At 42.1% G+C, this 20,434-nt stretch overlaps 1 protein-coding gene and 1 pseudogene across 1 annotated transcript; both read left to right on the top strand.

Moving 5' to 3' along the window:
- Positions 1-945: 945 nt before the first annotated feature.
- LOC110288988 (UDP-glucuronosyltransferase 1A8 pseudogene) lies at positions 946-10,212 on the top strand (annotated as a pseudogene).
- A 90-nt stretch (positions 10,213-10,302) lies between these two features.
- LOC110288989 (UDP-glucuronosyltransferase 1A7) lies at positions 10,303-19,247 on the top strand. Its single transcript, XM_085839259.1, has one exon. It carries the CDS (start codon positions 15,590-15,592, stop codon positions 16,472-16,474), a length of 885 nt encoding a protein of 294 aa, XP_085695385.1. The 5' UTR covers positions 10,303-15,589; the 3' UTR covers positions 16,475-19,247.
- Positions 19,248-20,434: the final 1,187 nt, after the last annotated feature.

Genomic DNA, 20,434 nt, shown 5'->3' on the forward strand with positions numbered 1-20,434 from the left:
CAAAGTCTGAATTATTTGTTCACTGCTTTTTTCATAATTCAGTTCTATTTCCATGCACTCTCAGTGTCAGTTAGGAGGACCCTGGGGTCCCCACAGGGTATGGGTTGGTTAAGGGAGGTTTGAATGAGTCAGTAGAGTGACTTGGGGGTGTGTTCGAAGATAGTTAAATACAGAGTTTGAGAACATGGCTTTTGGAGCCATCCAGTACTGACTTCCCACATCACCCTTAGCTGAACCTCGCCCATCCCTAAGAAGTTTCCAGCACAAATAACTGATATCCAGATAAAATTCCATCACATATAAAAGCTGTCTGCTATGTAGCAACAAACCTCCAATATCCCTGGCGAGCTGGACAGTGTGCATTGTCTACCACAGCTGCTTTCCACCTTCACAGTGTTAAGGGGAATAACCAAGCTTCCAGCTCGCTTCAGAATGGTTTGAGCAGGTGCCACACTTATCATGTTGGGAGCTTCCCACAAACAATTGTGTTCAGATGGGTGAAGAGCTTGCAAATTAGATAGAACAAAACATAACATGCTCTCTACATTATTCTAAGCCCTTGCATGCAGGACAGAAATATTAGGATGCCTATTTTACGATGATATTGAATAAACTGCCCAAGATTACAGTTGCAGCATTGTTGTATGGTGTTGCCTAGTTTGATGCTTCTACATTTGTTCTTGTTTTGTTGCCCATGGTTACATTTGACCAATGGATTCTTTCATGGTTAAAACAAATATTTGGATTGTTGTTCTGCTTCTGTGAAGAAAGCCATTGGTGAATTTATAGTCAACACATTGAATCTGTAACTCAGTTGAGTATGACTAAAACTATGACAACATCAATTCATTTAACCAGAAGCACGGACTATTGTTTTGTTTGTTTCTGGTTTTTTTTTTTTTTCCCTATCCTCCTCAAGCTTTTTTTTTTTTTTTCTCCCTTCAGTGTTTTGTAATTTTTAATGTGTAGAACTTCCATCTCTTTGGTTAAATTTATTCCCAAGTATCTTCTTTGGGGGTAATTACTATAAATGGAATTTTCTCTGAATTATTATTTTTGTGTAGTTCATAGTGTGAAGGACACTACTGATATTTAGTGGATGACAGTGTCTTCATTTATGGGTTCTATCATGTTTTCCTTTTTTTGGTGGAGTCTGTGGGTCTTTCTATATCATGAAAGCAGCAAGCACCGACAATTTCACTTCTGCTTCTATGTGGATGCTGTACTTATTTCTCTTGCCCAATATATTTGGCAACAGCTTCTAATATTATATTGGCCAAAAATGGGAAGAGTGAGCATTCTTTTGTTTTTTTTTTAATATCTTTGGGGAAATTTTTATGTTTTGTGATATAGATACTATCTTGAGTATAAGCAGGTATAGAAAGGGAAGAGAAGGGAAGGGAAAGGAAAGGGAAGGGGAAGGGGAAGGGGAAGGAAAGGAGAGAGAAGAAGGTGACATGGAAGAGGGAGAGGATGCAGAGGAGGAGGAAGATGAAGAAAAGCGGAACAGGAGTACATGGCCTGGAGAAACCACAAGTTCTAAGGGGTCTCATAAGCTGTGGAAGATGGTAGTGTAGCGGTAAATCTGCCCAATCTAGGCACACAGCATGTAATCATATTAACTGTGTTGTGTTTTCATTGCCGAGGCATATTTGGGTGGAGATTTACCGCAACAAATTTCTATTGCTGTGATAAAACACCATGACCAAAGGCAACTTGAAGAAAGAGTTTATTTCAGCTTACATCACCGAGGAAGTCAGAGCAGGAACTCAAGGCATGAACCTAGAGGCAGGAGCTGAGGCAGAGGCCACTGAGGGAACTGTTTACAGGTTTGCACATCATGGCTGGTTCAGCTGCATTCTCATAGCACCCAGGACCATTAGTTCAGGGGTGGCACTACCCACAGTGGTCCCTAAGGTAATTAATTCTAGGTAGGTACAGAATTACTACCATCCTGTTAGTTGCCTTCTAATTTTGGAGTAAATAGCTTCTCTATTCCTAAGCTCTCTGTTTTGCTTCGGCAGCTTTTTGCAGTAGTGTTTTGTGAAGTTTGCTCACATGTGTTGCTTGTCTATAGAAGAGTACTCCAAAGCTTCCACAGCACATTTATGCCATGGACCACCCCAGTCAGGTGTGGGGGTCCCTGGGACAAGGGTTCTCAAAGGCTAGGTGGGTAAGGATTCGGTGGTGACAAACAGAAACAAACAAAGAGGCAGTTTGAATCTGAATGTACTTTGCAGCTCTCAAGCAAGGGTTTTTATACATTAAAAAAAAAAAAACAAGTATTATAACTCTGAAAAGATATATTTGGTGAAACAATCATGAATAGAACAGAGAATGTCATTTGGCACAGAAAGCACAAAAATCATCCAAGTAGTACAACTCTAAAAAGATGTATTTAGTAGAACAATCACAAATAGAACAGGTAACACCATTGTTATTTGGCACAATAGAAATCATCCAAGTATTACAACTCTGAAAGAATGTATTCAATGGGGCAATCATCTAAGGCTAGTGGCATATTTCCAAGAGCAGGTTAATAAAATTTTATGGTCAGTAATTGTTTAACATCTAATACCTGTTTTTTTGTAAATCTTCAAAACATAAATTTAAACTATTTTAATTCTTTTTATTTAAGGCTTTCTTTACTATATATCAAAGTCCACTTCCAATGAGATACATGTAGTCATATGAAATGTTATTGTTGGGAAAGTTTTTATTTATCATAACACTATCATGTAATTTTGTAAATGAATTATGAAGTAAAGCACTGGTTTTCCAGGAGATAAGGTCATGGCTAGTGACCACATCTCTAAGGACACTCATCTCAAGGGATGCTTTCTTACCCATTTTTCTCGCATAAGATCTTAGCCTAGGCTATCAGGAACATGTCACAATAAGAAAAGGAATAAAAAATATTAAACAGATAAACTGCCATGAGAACTATGGCTCAGTATTTTGTTCCAGGCAAGAGTTCCACAAGCAGTTCCAGGGGGCCTCCTTTTGACGTCGTCCCCTCAGTCTGTGGAACTTGTCACACAGATTCTCCTGGAGTTGGTGTGGCACATTTACTACTATCAATGTCCGCTGGGTTTTACTCACACCCCATTTTATGTTCTAGACCTGAGTTTGAGTCTTTTGTGATGTGTTTCATTTCCAGTTCATTGTAGGCACACATTATTCACAGCTTCCTAGTTTATCCTTGATAGAAGGGGTAAATCTACTGTACACCCCACCCTGACAGGCCTAGAGTGTTGTGACTGCAGGCATGTTTGCCTTTACCCTTATGATATGATGTAAGCAGCTGGTGATCTTCTTCAGTTAAAGGACATTAGGGTCTGTCCATCAGGTCTAGTGGTGACCTCTCTAAGCAGTTGTTCATGTAAGATTTATCCTTTATCATTCACTGTTTTTATTTTGTTTTGTCTTGCTTTTCAAGCCAGATCTAATTGTGTGGCCTAGGTTAAGCTCAAACTGGACTGCTAGAGTTACAGGCGTGTGCTACCACACCTTGCCTCTCACTCATATTCAAAAAACAAATTTGCTAGGTAAAATATTGTTAGCTAGTACTATTACCCCTACCCTCACCCCTTGCAACACTCTGGATATATCATTCTATTTTCTTCTGGGCTATGGGGAATGTCCTGAGAACTCTGCTGACATTGAATAGTCTTCATATTCTTTTGTATGTGATTTGTTTCCTACCTGTCATAGTCACTGTTCTTTTGCATTTCATATGACACTATGACCACTACAATTCTTCTGAAATAAAGCATTTAATTGGGGGCTTGCTTACAGTTTAAGAGGCTTAGACTATTATCATCATAGGGGAGCACGGCGGCAGGCATGGCAGCCATGGTGCTGGAGAAGTAATTGAGAGCTACATCTTGATCCATAGGCAGAGAGAGAGAGAGAGAGAGAGAGAGAGAGAGAGAGAGAGAGAGAGAGAGAGAGAGAGAGAGAGAGGAGAGAGAGAGAGAAGAAAGGCCACCCCCAGTGACATGTGAGCCTATGCGCACTATTCTTATTCAAACCACCCTATTCTATTCTGTGTGGTCAAATCTGCTGCTGAAACTTTGTTTTTGTTTGACAGTTTGGTTGTTGTATTCATCATCTGACTTTTTACTGTTTGTTGTTCAATTTCCATTTTTTGCCTACTGTCATTAAATTTTACTTCCAATGTTCTGATAGTCTCTTGACCATTTTTATGACTCTTGATCTGAAATTTTTCTTAGTCATTTTATGGATCTCAGTTTCTTTGGTGCCCCCTCTTAGTTTCTTTCATGTATGTCACAGGTCCTTGATTCTTTTTACTACTAATGTCTTTGTGTTGAAAAGTCAAACTTCTGCTTTGAATTCTTGACCCATTCTCCATGGGTGGAACCCATTGTCATTTATTCTAGCCTGTATCTCTGAGTAAGAGGGCTTCTTGTAAGCTTTCTAGTTGACTAAACTGCACGCTGCTTCTGTGCTTATGCTGGGTAGGGCTGCTAGCAGGCTTTGCTAGATGCTCGGTGGTGGAAGTCGCTCTGCCTGTGCAGGGCCAGTTGGTAGGTCTTTTTGACTGAAGGGGATTACTGATCAACTTCGCTAATTAAACACAAATATGCCCTTGGGATCTCTGAGATCCATAGGATTGGGCTGATTTCCTTTCTGGGGAGGATCATTAATCACAGGGTCTAGCTGAATGAAACTTTTGCCTTATAATGCTTTTATACCTTATTAGTAAGGGTTTTCCATAGGAACAAAACTGATAGGACAAATATATGCTGAAAGGGGGGTTGTTACATTGGATTAGTCCAGTCCAGATAGTCTAATAATGGCTGTCTTTACACTGGAGAGCCTGAGAATTTGATTACTTTTCAATCCGTGACACTGTTTACCTAGCAAGCCTTAAGATGGCCTTGAAGTCCTAGACAATCCCCAGAGAGCCACTGGTCTTCAGTCAGTGTTGGAAGCTCAGTGAAGCTGAGTTCTGATATCAGGAAAGGAATATAGCAGAAGCGCCAGCAACAGGATAGAAAAACTGCCCACCGGAGCTTGAAGGCAATGAAGTCAAAAGCAAAATGTCCCCCTGGGGATTCCTTTTACCTGAACTGCCGCTAGAAGGCGCCATCACATTCAGCATGGGTCTTTCTTCCCTTTCCAAATAACTTGATGGAGAAAAGCTCTTACAGGTCTGGCCAGCAGCTTAGGTTTTAGATGGTTCAAGATCTGATCAAGGTGAGGACCAGGAGGAACCATGGCTGCCAGCCCGCACACTCTTCTGAAGTGGTCAGGAATGCAGCTCTTTGTTTATCCAGGGAAGTCAAACTATGCTCTGAGATATGTTAGAAACACAGAAGAATAAAGAGTGATGCTAACTGTCTTTCTATGCCTATGGAGACTGACCAGGCTGGTTTTGTAGATGGGCTAGGGTTTAGTAGTTATCTCTGGACTGGTTCCATAGCTGATGAGTGATACCAAGGTGCCATGGAAGTATGATTTTTGCTTCCTTTCTTTGTTTTTGATTCTGCTTCACCCCATGTGGCATGACTATGTCCTTTCTCCTAGTGACTCCCAGGCCACCAGAGATATCTCTGGGAACACTAAGGACTTTGTATTATGAACACTAGCTCACCTCTCTGCCAGCAGGTTTATGTTCAGGGTAAATGATCTCCTTATCTTCATTGCCCTGATTTGGGGATAAGAGTTGGGTGGTGTGATCCGAGTTAGACAATTGTTCCTTCTTTTTTACTTTACTTGAATTTCATTAAGTTCTGTGAACCATTCATGCTTCCTGGACTTGTTTTCAATTGTTATGGTTTCAAAGTGAGGTCTTGGGGAGCTGTTAGTTTATTTTTCTTTGGGAGGATCTGAGCCCGAGTCTTCCTGAACCAGAAACTAGATGTCATACTAGCCATTTTTTGTTTGGTTGGTTTTATTTTGAGGCTGGGACTATTATATAGATCCAGCTGTTCTGGAGCTTGCTATGTCCACCAGGCAAGCCTTGAATTCACAATATCTACTTGCCTCTGCCTCCCTAGTACTGGGATTAAAGACATGGCATGCTAGCCATTATTTAGTCTTCAAAAATGATCACCTGAGTGTTTCCCAGTCACCAAGGTAAATAGATGACTAAAGTATATATCTATTAACAGTGGCATTTAAGGTAAAAAGGGACAATGTTAAGGTAAAATGTTTAAGGTAAAAAGGGACAACAAGGATCACCCCCCTCCCAGGATGACTATACAATTTCTTGCTAAATGTACCTTATTACCTGATATATGCCACTAAGCTATCCATGAAACTATATAGAAAACTTGCATGATGCAGTTGAGTCTAAAGACAAATTCTTTTTGTTCTTCTCCAGATAAGCCATATCTGGGCACTGTGCAAATAGGATGAATACACAAGGGAATCATATGCCCTGACATCAAGGTGTACTCAAGGGACTGTGGAACAAAATGGCATAGATTCCCTTGGGGAAACCCACAGCAGAGGTCTCAACCTCTCTTTAGACTATGTGACATTGCATTGGACATATGAAAAGTAAGAGAGATGGCAGTCGCATGCCACCAGGTCCCTGGCATGATCCATACTATAGCTGCCTATTTTAGCATATCCCAGCTCTCCAGGAGTTTAGCTGTGGAATAAGAATTCTTCTGCAGTGCCGAGACCAGCAGCATTGCTCATCTGGTAGAGTCTTTTCACTGTCAGAAGGGTGGTGCTAAGGACCCTCCCCTTAGGCTTTGGGAGCAGAGGCAGCAATTCCCTTTGGGACACAGTGTAGTGGCCTAAAGAAAGTGCCCAGATTTTTACTTTGGGACCAATTCTAAAATTGTGAGATTCTTTTGGCACTTTCTTCCTTCCTCTTGGGAAAACGTTTGGATATAGAGTCAAGTGTATTTCTTCATAACAATTTCTAAACTCATGTTATGTGATTCTGCCCAAGAAAAGGGTAATAGGCCCTTCTTATCAGAAAAACAAACAAGTAGGCATCTCAATAATGGCTCAATTGTTATTGTTTTCAAAAGTCAGTCATTGTCAGGGAGTGTACTTCCTTTTTTTTTTTTTTTTTAGAATTAATTTTTTGTTAGGTATTTTCCTCATTTACATTTTCAATGCTATCCAAAAAGTCCCCAATACACTCCCTCCCCCCACTTCCCTACCCACCCACTCCCACTTTTTGGCCCTGGCGTTCCCCTGTACTGGGGCATATAAAGTTTGCAAGTCCAATGGGCCTCTCTTTCCAGTGATGGCCGACTAGGCCATCTTTTGATACATATGCAGCTAGAGTCAAGCGCTCTGGGGTACTGGTTAGTTCATAATGTTGTTCCACCTATAGGGTTGCAGATCCCATTAGCTCCTTGGGTACTTTCTCTAGCTCCTCCAATGGGGGCCCTGTGATCCATCCAATAGCTGACTGTGAGCATCCACTTCTGTGTTTGCTAGGCCCCGGCATTGTCTCACAAGAGACAGCTATATCTGGGTCCTTTCAGCAAAATCTTGCTAGTGTATGCAATGGTGTAAGCATTTGGAAGCTGATTATGGGATGGATCCCTGGATATTGCAGTCTTTAGATGGTCCATCCTTTCGTCACAGCTCCAAACTTAATCTCTGTAACTCTTTCCATGGGTGTTTTGTTCCCAATTCTAAGAAGGGGCACAGTGTCCACACTTTGGTCTTCGTTCTTCTTGAGTTTCATGTGTTTAACAAATTGTATCTTATATCTTGGGTATCCTAAGTTTTTGGGCTAATATCCACTTATCAGTGAGTATATATTGTGTGAGTTCCTTTGTGATTGTGTTACCTCACTCAGGATGATGCCCTCAAGGTCCATCCATTTGCCTAGGAATTTCATAAATTCATTCCTTTTAATAGCTGAGTAGTACTCCATTGTGTAAATGTACCACATTTTCTGTATCCATTCCTCTGTTGAGGGGCATCTGGGTTCTTTCCAGCTTCTGGCTATTATAAATAAGGCTGCTATGAACATAGTGGAGCATGTGTCCTTCTTACCGGTTGGAACGTCTTCTGGATATATGCCCAGGAGAGGTATTGCTGGATCCTTTGGTAGTATTATGTCCAATTTTCTGAGGAACCGCCAGACTGATTTCCAGAGTGGTTGTACAAGCTTGCAATCCCACCAACAATGGAGGAGTGTTCCTCTTTCCCCACATCCTTGCCAGCATCTGCTGTCACCTGAATGGGAGTGTACTTTCTTAATGAAGGTGAGTCCACGCCCTCCTCTGGGGGGAGGCTTTCTAGATTCCACAAGCTTTCCTCTTCCCAAATTAGAAGAACATACAGTCCCAGCCCATGTATTCTCCTGGACTGTGCTTCTCCCATGGCTCCTGCAGTTTTTCCAGCCTCTCTTCCTCTCCGTGTGTGCCTGCTGTTGGCCTTTGGCTTGGCCCAGGCAGGCAGGCTGCTGGTGGTGCCCATGGATGGGAGCCACTGGTTCTCCATGAAGATGATTGTGGAGCAATTGAGCCACAGAGGGCATGAGGTTGTGGTAGTCATCCCAGAGGTGAGTTGGCACCTGGGGAAATCACAGAATTTTACAGTGAGAACCTACTCTGTTTCTTACACTCTGGAAGATTTAAACCACCACTTCAATTGTTTTGCTCACAAGCAATGGAAAAATCGAGAAGTGGGAATGTTCTCACTACTGAAGCATTCAGACAAAGGTTTCTTCGAAGTACTGTTTTCACACTGTAGGAGTTTGTTTAACGACAAGAAGTTAGTGGAGTACTTGAAGCAGAGATCTTTTGATGCTGTGTTTCTGGATCCTTTCGATGTGTGCGGCTTAACTGTAGCCAAGTACTTTTCTCTCCCGTCTGTGGTCTTCAGTGGCGGGATATTTTGTCACTATCTTGATGAGGGTGCCCAGTGCCCAAGTCCTCCTTCTTATGTCCCCAGAATTCTCTCAAAATTCACAGACACCATGACTTTCAAGGAGAGAGTGTGGAACCATCTCTCCTACATGAAGGAACGTGCATTTTGCCCCTACTTTTTCAAAACTGCTATAGGAATTGCCTCTGAAGTTCTGCAGACCCCAGTGACTATGACAGACCTCTTCAGCTCAGTGTCCATTTGGATGTTTCGCACTGACTTTGTGTTGGAGTTCCCCAGACCTGTGATGCCCAACATGGTCTACATTGGCGGGATCAACTGCCACCAGGGAAAGCCACTTTCCAAGGTACATCATCTTTCCTTAAGCAAGTGAAGAGAGTCGGCTTTGGATGACGAAGCCATTCATTTGTTGTCGTTGGGTTTTGTTGTTGTCCTTCCAACAGAATCGCAGTAGTGTGACTTTTCACCATGCTTGTTGATATATGGGTGTACCACTGACATTCTCATAATCACCAGGATGCATTCATCATTGCTTTGGGAAATAGAAGGAGAAACACAGTAAGAAATGAAGCTACGGTTTGCTCATTCCTGTTCTCTACCTCCCTTTAAAGAGCACTCTGGAGTTTTGTGTGCTTCCCAGGCTCAGGGAGGTAGTTCACAAATAGTCCTCAGCTGTAAACATCCAAAACTGAGTCCTTAAAACAAGATGCAGCATTAGCCTGGACAAAGGTGTCTTCACCGTCTCTTTTCACATTCCAACAATTGATGGTCTTCACTAAAGTAAGTTTATCGTGGTCTTTAAAAGTAGTTTTTAGTTTTATAATTTGAGAATTTTATACATGTATAAAATGGATTTTGAGCAAGTCTAACCCTACTGCATCCTCTCTGACTCTTCCCAGGACAAGTGTGTTGTTGTAAATGTGCCTTTGTGTTTCTAACCCACACTTGATACATATTCAATATCCCAGACTGGACTAATTATTATCCTTAGTCTTGTCTGTCTGTCTGTCTGTCTTCTTTTCTCTTCCCTTTGGTAGTTGTTTCCTTCCTTCCTTCCTTTTTAATTTTTTTTAAAGATTTATTTATTCATTATGTGTAAGTACAATGTAGCTGTCTTCAGACACACCACAAGAGGGCATCAGATCCCATTACAGATGTTTGTACGCCACCATGCAGTTGCTAGGAATTGAACTCAGGACCTCTGGAAGGGAAGTCAGTGCTCTTAACTGCTGAGCCATCTCTCCAGCCCTCTTTCCTTCCTTCCTTCCTTCCTTCCTTCCTTCCTTCCTTCCTTCCTTCCTTCCTTCCTTCCTTCCTTCCTTCCTTCCTTCCTTCTTTCCTTCCTTCCTTGTCTGTCTGATCTCTTTCTTTCTTTCTTTCTTTCTTTCTTTCTTTCTTTCTTTCTTTCTTTCTTTCTTTCTTTCTTTCTTTCCTTTTCTTTTTTTTTTTTTTTTTCTTTTTTTGAGACAGGGTTTTTCTGTGTAGCCCTGGCTGGAAATCACTCTGTAGACCAGGCTGGCCTCGAACTCAGAAATTCACCTGCCTCTGCCTCCCAAATGCTGGGATTAAAGGCGCCACCACATCTGGCCTTCTCTCTCTCTCTCTCTCTCTCTCTCTCTCTCTCTCTCTCTCTCTCTCCCTTCTTCCCTTCCTTCCTTCCTTTCTTTTATTGCTTGCTTGCTTGCTTTCTATACAGGTCTCTCTGTGTACTCCTAGCCTCCTAGCTGTCCTGAAATTCACTCTCTAAATCAACCTGACTTCAAATTAGGAAATCCTCCTGCTTCTGCCTCCAGAGTGCTGAGACTAAAGGTGTACACCACCATCTCCTGGCTCCTTAAACCTTTCTTAAACACAGAGACTTTCCTAATCCTGCTATTTTCTCAGCAGCACAGAGCCTCAGGGGCAGAGTGCTTGGGGCTAGGTATGCACACAGCACATTTCTGGGCACCTGGATAATTGCTTTCCAAACTTCGAGCAGTTCACCACTAGTGGTCATTGTGTATGAGAGTTTCCCATGCCCCCTGCTTCTCTGCATGTTGTCCAACTTGAAAACTCTTGTGAACTTTGGCAATGAAACCTTCTGTGTTGAGGCTTCCGCGTTCACTAGCTATTTCAGTAGGTAGTTGGGACATTCACATATTTCCTCCTTGGTGAATTACACATTGGCATCCTTTTAACCAATCTTTCCAGTTGCTGCCAGCCTCTAGAGTTCAGGAACATTAACACTTAGTCCTTCAAATATGTGCTGCACCTTTTTCTTTGCTGTTTATCTTTCCATTTTTATGTGTAAGGAGGTTTGTTTTCCTGTATGGATACCATGTGCATGTAGTACACACAGAAGCCAGAAGAAGGCTTGGGATGGATACCCTGGAACTGGAGTTGCAGATGGCTGTGAGCTCCTATGTGGGATCTGTGAATTGAGCCTGGGTCCTCTGGAAAGGCAGCCGTATCTCCTAACCCCTGAGTTACTTCTATCCCTCTGGATCTATGGCTATTTATCTTTTAATTGAAATGGTTTTTATTTGGAGCATCCAAATTGGTTAACTTTTCCTTTTGTTTTAAATGTTAGCTTTTTTCTTTAAAACCTTCTTCTGTACTTCAGTACATGTTTGCTGTTCCCAAACCCACAACCTCATCCCATATGTGAGTGTTTTCAATTTCTCTATGGCTGACAGCATTTTTCTGAGAGCTTGACCCCTATCACAAAGTATAGGTGTCTGAATTTAGCTGTTAGCAGTTCACTACCATCATTTCAGAAGGCACTCGTACTTCGTTCATGGACTCTTTGTCAGGCCTTAATTTTTTCATTTTTATTTCTGTCTGCTTCAAGCCTCTTAGTTTGGCTAAACTCACATGCTTCTGTGGTAGGTTTTAGTATCTTTAGTAGTATGAGTCCCATGCTTACTGATATCCAAATTGTCTTAGTCAGGTTTTGTATTCCTGCCCAAAACATTATGACCAAGAAGCAAGTTGTGGAGGGAAGGGTTTATTCAGCTTACACTTCCACATTGCTGTTCATCACCAAAGGAAGTCAGGATAGGAACTCACACAGGGCAGGAACTTGGGGGCAGGAGCTGATGCAGAGGCCATGGAGGGGTGCTGCTTACTGGCTTGCTTCCCTCGGCTTGTTCAGCTTGCTTTCTTATAGAACCCAGGACTACCAGGCCAGGGATGGCACCATGTACAATGGGCCCTCCCACCCTTGACACTAACTGAGAAAATGCCTTACAGCCGGATCTCATGGAGGCATTTCCTCAAGGGAGGCTCCTTTTTCTGTGATAACTCCAATTTTGTCAAGTTGACCCACAAAACCAGCCAGTACACAAATTGTGTTGGTGAGTCACACGATATAGTCTCCCTTACAACTTAAAAATGGGTTTGTTGAGGCAGCTCAGCAGCTGGGAGCTGTTGCTGCTTCTGCAGAGGACCCAGGCTTCCTTCTCAACCCCCATGTCAGGCTGCTCACAACCAACTGTAACTTCATCTCCAAGAAACTAACACCTGATTTTGGCCACTGTGGGTACCTTCACAAGCCTGTGCACACACCCATAGAGACACACATATATTCATAATTAAAAATAAATTCTTGAAAATTGTTCTGTTGAGCTCTACAAATGAAAACAAACATCAGGGCAGTGTGCATATTACATAAAATGCTTTCATTAACTGGAGAAATTCTGGTTTGTTTGGATATTGTCTCTTTGGTCTGGAACATATTTCTATTTTACATATTTAGATTTCATTTCATTCCAGCCATAAACTTTTGTACTTAAAAAATGTATGTTGTAGACAAACTTTATCTTCATCATTAAAATGTATTTTTAGGCTTTTGTTATTTAATGTTGTGGGTTACAGATTAGTTTATTTTGGTTTTGAAGTGGTTAAAGTATACCTTTATCTTTTTATATTCTGCCTAATCATGCTACTAAGTAAGTTTCTTTATTAGTGAATAAGATTTATTGGGTACACATATAACATGCCAATTCCCTACCATTATGGTACAAATTATTTTGGAATATGTGCCCCTGTCCTGGCTGGTTGGATCGACTGGATAGCAGTTGGAGTTACTTGAGAAAAGGGAACCACCACTGAGAAACAACTTCCCTAAGACTGGCCTTAGGCAAGCCTGTGCTGCATTTTCTTCACCAGTGACCAGTCAGGCAGGGCCCAGGCCATGGGAGGCAGGGCCCAGGCCATGGGAGGTGTGGTTCTGGGTTGTATCGGGAAGGAGGCTGAAGAAGCCATGAGGATCAAGCCAGTTAAGAGCATTCATCCTTGGCTTCTACTGCAGTTATGGCCTTCAGATTCCTGGCTGGATTTCCCACCCTATCTACCTTTACAGATACTGTACCCTGAGAGTGGAAAGCTAAAACAAAACAAAACAAAACAAAACAAAACAAAACAAAACAAAACAAAACAAAACCCTTTCCTTGCCACGTTGCTTTTGGTCATGGTCTTTTGTCACAGCAACAGAAACCCTAACTAAGGCAGCCTTAAAGACTTTAGAGTGAGCTGCTGCTTTAAGTTGTTTCATTTAGGATTCAGGTGAATTCAGGTCCAAAACTCCATTTCTTTCTCTGGATAAGTTTTATAACAGCAAACCTGTACACTTTAATTCTTACTAATTTATGACTAGCATTTTAAAGACTTTGTTTATCTTTAAAACAATAATAGAATAGAATAGAAAGATGCTTACTTGGAATCATTTGTGTAAAATGTATCTAACATTTTAGCAAGTAAAATACATGCATTCATTAACAACATAGTTTTCGAAATTTGTCAGAATGAAAAATACGTTTAATATTAAAATAATTGGTATAACAACAAACTATACATATTGTCATAATCACTGAAAATAATTCATGGGGCTGGAGATGTGATTCAGTGGTTGAGAATAACACTCACTTCTCAGAAGAACCCAGATTTAATTCCTCGCAACTTGTAAAGTAACTCCAGGCCCATAGATTTCTTCTGGTCTCTATGGACACTGCATACATGTGGTGCACATACATATGTGGAGGCAAAACACACACACACACACACACACACACACACACACATAAATAATAAATAATACCTAAAAATCTACAAAATACTCTGTGATATACCCAACTTTTCAAAATTTTAAATAAATGTTAATAATTTAAAATCTATGTAAATATGCCAAGGGTGACTGATGGTGCATGCTTTTCATCCTGGCACTCATGAGGCTCAGGCTGCTGGATATCTGAGTTCAACATCAGCCTGGTCTACAGAGGGAGTTCCACGGTAGCCAGAGCTACACAGAGAAACCCTGTCCCAAACAAGCAAAACAAAACAAAACAAACAAACAAACAAATAAAAAACCGCCAAAACAGAATTCAAAACAAAACCCAAAACCTTGCAGATAAATCAAAACATCACATAGTGAAGTTAACCAGACCCAGTGTCTATGCAGCTCCAGGGGCTTCTGTCTATTTAGAGCAACTCTTCTGAAACCAGGCTGTGCTGAGAGTCAAAGGCTTTGTTCTAGGTGAGTATTTGTCTCACATTCTTGTGTATTTGGTGAATGAGAGATTTTCAACCAATTGATGGGAAAGGGAGACAGTGGTATTTCTGAAGATTAGCGACTCCAGTGTCAAGTCTTTCAAATTCAAGTGTTGTTCTCCTGTCCTGGCAAGATCAGGCAGGAGATGGGGGTGGTTACAAAATGCAAGCAGAACCCACAAGATCTACAAGATGTCATGCCCAGCACCAGGAGGAGTACACTAAAGAGAAGTAAAAATAGCTTCAGAGTTGATGTGGAGGCCAGGCAGTAATGGAGGCCTGGAGGGAAATTAAAATGCTACCGCCCCTCATAGAGCTGTCTAATAGTTTCTTAGCAGTGAGCACTAGAACTTCCTCCTGAGCGAGCAGCCTTAATCCTGGTTGAAGGACTTGAGATCAATTCCTGAGAAGACCCTGCATGTGGTACTGATGGCACCACTGTTCCAAGTAGCCACAAGGTGGAAGCAACCCTGCAGATGCTGCAGTGCCATGGGAGACAGAGCCATTGCTCTGTGGAGAAGGTCCCTGGGCTACTGAGGGGCATCACAGCAGAGCTCTCTCTGCTTCTTCACAGAGAATGTCTGCCTATGGCTTCCAGTGACTCAGAGGGGATTTTGTAAGGAGGTTGATGGTCACCTTCCTTTAAGTCCCTGGATTGGTCTGTGGAGACTGTTGTCAGTCTCGAGTCAGCAAGGCAGATGAAAGAGTGTTTGAAAATGGAACAAGAAAGCCAATGTGTGCACAGAGACAGCAGCCTTGCTGTCTGGCAGAGTTGATTCTCTGTCTCTTGGGAGGACAGGCTCTAGAATGTCCCCTTTTGCCTTGGAAGCAGAGGCAGAATAGCCCTTTGAAACAGAGTCAGTCAGGTCACCTAAAAAAGTGTTCAGATTTTGCTTTGAGACCAATCCTAGAAATGTAAGCTGCTTTGAAACTTGCTTCCTTTTGTATAAGCATTTCGACTCCTTAGGGTCTAGTGTACTTCCTCATAACTATTTCTAAGCTCACATTGTGTGATTCTACCCCCAAAAAGGGTCAGAAGACCTTCTTCTCAGGAAACAAGCATGTTCCTTAATCATGCTTGCTCATATTTTACTGTTCTCCTCAGTAAATCATTCTCCTAAAGGGCTGTGAGCACACGCCCTCCTGCGTAGATTTCTCTCTGGCTCACACTTCCTCTTCAGTGCTGAGTCTCAGCAGCAGGATTGCCTTAGGCTGCACTTCTGCCATGGCTCCTGCAGTTTTTCCAGCCTCCCTTCCTCTCTGTGTGTGCCTGCTGCTGGCCTCTGGCTTGGCCCAGGCAGGCAGGCTGCTGGTGGTGCCCATGGATGGGAGCCACTGGTTCACCATGCAGATGGTTGTGGAGAAACTCATTCACAAAGGCCATGAGGTCGTAGTGGTTGTTCCGGAGGTGAGTTGGCAGCTGGGAAAACCATTGAATTTTGCAGTGAAAACGTATGCAGTTTCACACACTCAGGAGGATCTAAACCGGGAGTTCAAGATTTTTATTGATGAACAATGGAAAAGTCAGCAGGAGGGAGGCATACTTCCTTTTTTAGACTCTCCAGCCAAAGGTTTCTTCGAATTACTGTTTTCACACTGTAAGAGTTTGTTTAACGACAAGAAGTTAGTGGAGTACTTGAAGCAGACTTCTTTCGATGCTGTGTTTCTGGATCCTTTCGATGTGTGCGGCTTAACTATAGCTAAGTACTTTTCTCTCCCGTCAGTGGTCTTCAGCAGAGGAATATTTTGTTATTATCTTGAAGATGCTGCCCAGTGCCCCAGTCCTCCTTCTTATATCCCCAGAATGCTCTCGAAACTCACAGACACCATGACTTTCAAGGAAAGAACTCAGAACCTTTTGGCCTACATGGGGGAGCGTGCATTTTGTCATAAGTTTTTCAAAAGTGCTGCAGATATTGCCTCTGAAGTTCTCCAGACCCCGGTGACTATGACAGACCTCTTCAGCCCAGTGTCCATTTGGTTGTTACGCACAGACTTTACTTTGGAGTTCCCCAGACCTGTGATGCCCAATGTGATCTACATTGGTGGAATCAACTGCCACCAGGGAAAGCCACTTTCCAAGGTACACCATCTTTCCTTTAGCACATGATGAGGTCAGCTTTGGATGATGAAGTTATTCCTTGCTGGACGGTGGTTTGGCATTTATGTTCTTCTTTTTCAGTTCTTTTGATGGATTTCTTTTAAACATTCACACTTAGTTGTGCATTTGTTCAGCTGATAAATCTTGCTTAAGGATGTGTGTGTAACGCTGACATTCTCGTTTATAATCACCAGCCTGCATTGCTTTTGACAAAAGAGTGAGAGACACAGTAAAAATATTGGTCACTTTGCTCATTCTTGTCCTCTCCCTCTTTCTGTGGAGCTGCTTCAGCCTCTGGCATCTGTTTCCTTAGCCAGCTGGGCCATTCGCATTTCATCCATGGGAAATTATACACTCACATGTTTAACCAAAGTTAGCAATGACCCTGTCTCATTTGGGGATAGTAACACTCAGACTTTCATGTATGTGCTGCATGCTTTTTAGGGTTGTTTGTTTGTTTCTTTGTTCCTTGTTGATTCTTTTCTGGCTGTTTTCTTTTGATCTACATGGTTTTTATTTGTGGGAGTATAAATTAGTTAATTTTCCCTTTTGCTTTGAATGGTAACTTTTTCTTAAAATATTTTAGATTTCACCATGTTTTACTTTCTCTGAATCTCAAATATCTGAATGGTTTCATCACTTATGCTGTGTGGGTGTTTAAATTCCTGTAATGGTGATTATATTTTTTGTTCACTTTTTTTTTCCAATTTCAAACAGAATAGAATTACATCATGACTCCCCTCCTATCTTCTCTCCACCCTACCTGTGTTTTCCCACTCTCAATCTTATACCCTCTTCTCCTTTGGTAATTATTGTTACATATGTGTGTGTGTTTCACAAAAGTGCAGGTATAGGCTGCTGAGTCTGTTTTTGTTGTTTGTGTGTATTTGGTATCAGGGCTGAACACTTGGTATTGGACAGTCAATAAAGGACTCGTGCCTGGGAGAGGCCAACTCTCCCAGTAGCCTGTAGTTCTTTGCCTAGGGCTGAGACCCTGAGAAATTTTCCCCCTTCCACATTGGCATAGCCATTGTTAGTGCCATTGTTCTAGTTTCATTTATGCAGAGACCGGTTCACCACAGACTTCCTGGTGTTTTGACTGTTACCGCCTTTGTTAGCCCTCTTCCACAATGGGCAGGAGCTGTGATGTGGATGTACCTATCCCAGAAGAGTTTTTCACTGTCTGTGGCAAGCCTGTGCATGGTGTTGGGAAGGGAAAACATCTGTGCTAATTATCTCCCCTGGCCCAGTGCCTTGGAAGCAGAGGCAGCTGTCCTTTGTGAGCAAAGAGTATGGTTGTCTGAAGAGGCTTGTTCCCACTTTGCTTTGAGACCAGTTCTAGAAATGCAAAGGTGTTTGTTTGTTTGTTTGTTTGTTAATTCACTTTCTGCTGTTTTTGGAATCCTTGTTGTCTCACACATTTCTTCACAATGGTTTGTAAATTGCCCTATGGCACATTGCCCATCTCCATCCAGTACTAACAGTTTAAGCTTTTCTTTTTATGTAAACATATAAGTAGGTATCCCAGTGAAAACTGTTCATTTCTTATTTCCCTTCTCGGTACCCACTGTCTGGGTGAGTGCCCCGATGACTTGTGAGTCCATGCCCTCCACAAGGGAAGGTTTGATCCTCCAGGATGAATCAGAACAGCAAAGAACCAAGGCTGGATTGCCTAAGGCGTTGCTCCTCTGACAGCTCCTGGAGGGTTTCCAGCCTCTCTCTCTCTCTCTCTCTCTCTCTCTCTCTCTCTCTCTCTCTCTCTCTCTCTCTCTCTCTCTCTGTTTATGTGTCTGCTGCTGGCCTCTGGCTTTGCCCAGGCAGGCAGACTGATGCTGGTGCCCATAGATGACTATCACTGGTTTACCATGCAGAGAAACTCAGCCACAGAGGGCATGAGTGGTGAGTTGGCACCTGGTGCAATCTCTGAATTCTATGGTAAAGTCTTAGTCAATGTCTCACACTCAGGAGGATCTGGACCACAGATTGAAGATTGTCATTGACAAGGAAAGTTACAGGAGAACCTAACTTTCCCTATTCAGGAGTCCACTGAATGGAGTTTTGAGGGTAACATTCTTGGCGAGTACATCGTACCTAATCTCTGGTGTCGTATCTCAGTGCATAGCTTGGTTAGGGATGGGTTGTGCTTTGCTGACTGTGGTTCTGGCCACTTCTAAGGTCCAGCAGACCTTGTAACTGAGCCACATTTTCTCACAAATTGGCATATTTTCATGTGAAAAGAAACTTCTTAGACTCAGTGAAATAATGTTCCTTCTACAAAGTAGAGGACTACAGATTTATCTGTGTCAAGGTGAGGAATGGGGGCAGCGGGAAGGCTCAGGGGTAAGTGCTGTTCTAGAGGATCTGGTGCAATTCTCTACACACACACACAGGGGCTCATCCTCTGCAGCCACAGTCCTAGAGGGTCTGATGCCCTTCTTCTGGTCTCTAAGGGCAATGGGCACACACGGATTGCACAATATAAGTAAATTGTAAAGCATGAGGTGTGTCTTTCTGTTCTTGGGGAAGTCACGCAAGGGAGTAGGAGATAGAAGGACCTTAGGAGCATGAGTCAGCTAGCTCAGAGATATTTTTCTCCCCTTTACTCCCCATCAGTAAACTGCCAAGCACAAACCAGGTCATGCATGCACCCTTGCCCTCTTTCCCAGGGTGGGGCCAGAAACTCTGAACAATAGTGATATTGGAGTAGCTCATTGCATCACTCCAATGTTTACAGATATTAAAGCTGTATATGATTTTATATCTGTATACCTAGACAATCTGTACTGAAGTGTTGTTTTTCAGATTAGGATTCTTTATATGTATATGTATATATATATATATATATATATATATATATATATATATACATATATGTGTATATATGGTTTTATGTATCTCCTAAAGGATTCATATGTGGTAAAGGTCTTTTCTATGTAGAGGTTATTTACGGATAAATATGTAGAAAGAAAATGTCAGAAAGGGATGTTAGCATACACAGACAGCCCTTTGAGTAAGAGCATGTGCATAGCATATGTACTAAGGTAAATATTCATTGAGTGACTTCTGGATGTATGTATTCCTTCATCCCTGTTTCAGGTGAGAAGGTTATCTCTCTTGGAAAACTCCATGAGTTTTATGTTGCTGAAGAACAATAGTTGTAGCCCGGATCTTGTGTCTGATAGGAAGGAACCATTTCCTGGGGAGAAAGTTTGTGTTTAATTGTATATATGTATGTGCGCATATATGCATGTGTATGGGTGCATGGCTGTGTGTGCGTGTGGGGGGGTGTACATGCATGCACATGTGCATAAGTACAGATTGTGTGCAGGTTATGTTTTCTGACTCTGGCCCCCTTTAAATCAAATTTTCTTGAGTGCTTCCTTTAACAAAATCTTTCTGAATTTATTCACACTAATATTATTTAGAGATGCTATTACATACTTTAGTATGTATGGCAAGATATTACTAAATATATTAAAAATTGATTTAATAGGAAATAGCCAGTCCAGTCCTTTTCATTTTTGCAGTGAGTTTTAGTAGAATCTAGTACTGAGTCCCACCACTGTTCATTCATGTCATTGTGGGCAACTTGGGGCCTTGGTAGCTCTGGAGTTCAGAGGCCAGTGGTCATAGGCACAGCAACAGAAGCTCCAAACTTCCAGTCTTAATTCTGAAGGCCACTTGTGTACCCTCTGCAGTCGGCTGGCTGCCATCTGTGTAGTCAGCACACTTGAGAAACATCTTGCCTCTGTCTTTTTTGGAATGTTCTCCACAAGGATGTTTTTTCAGCATGGGAAAGTGTTGACTTGGATCCTCTGAATGTAATCCCTTAGCATTTGTGAGTTAGTTTTGATGATGTTACAGACTGACAGGGCACTGGGTTTAGTCAGAGAGTCTTTCACTCAGCAGCCATCTATGAAAACCTTCTGTGTGCCTGGCTCAGTGTTAGGGATGCGACCACTGCATGGA

This window comes from Mus caroli, unplaced genomic scaffold, assembly GCF_978045245.1.
Source record: "Mus caroli unplaced genomic scaffold, Mus_caroli_1 scaffold_1, whole genome shotgun sequence".
NCBI lineage: Eukaryota > Metazoa > Chordata > Mammalia > Rodentia > Muridae > Mus > Mus caroli.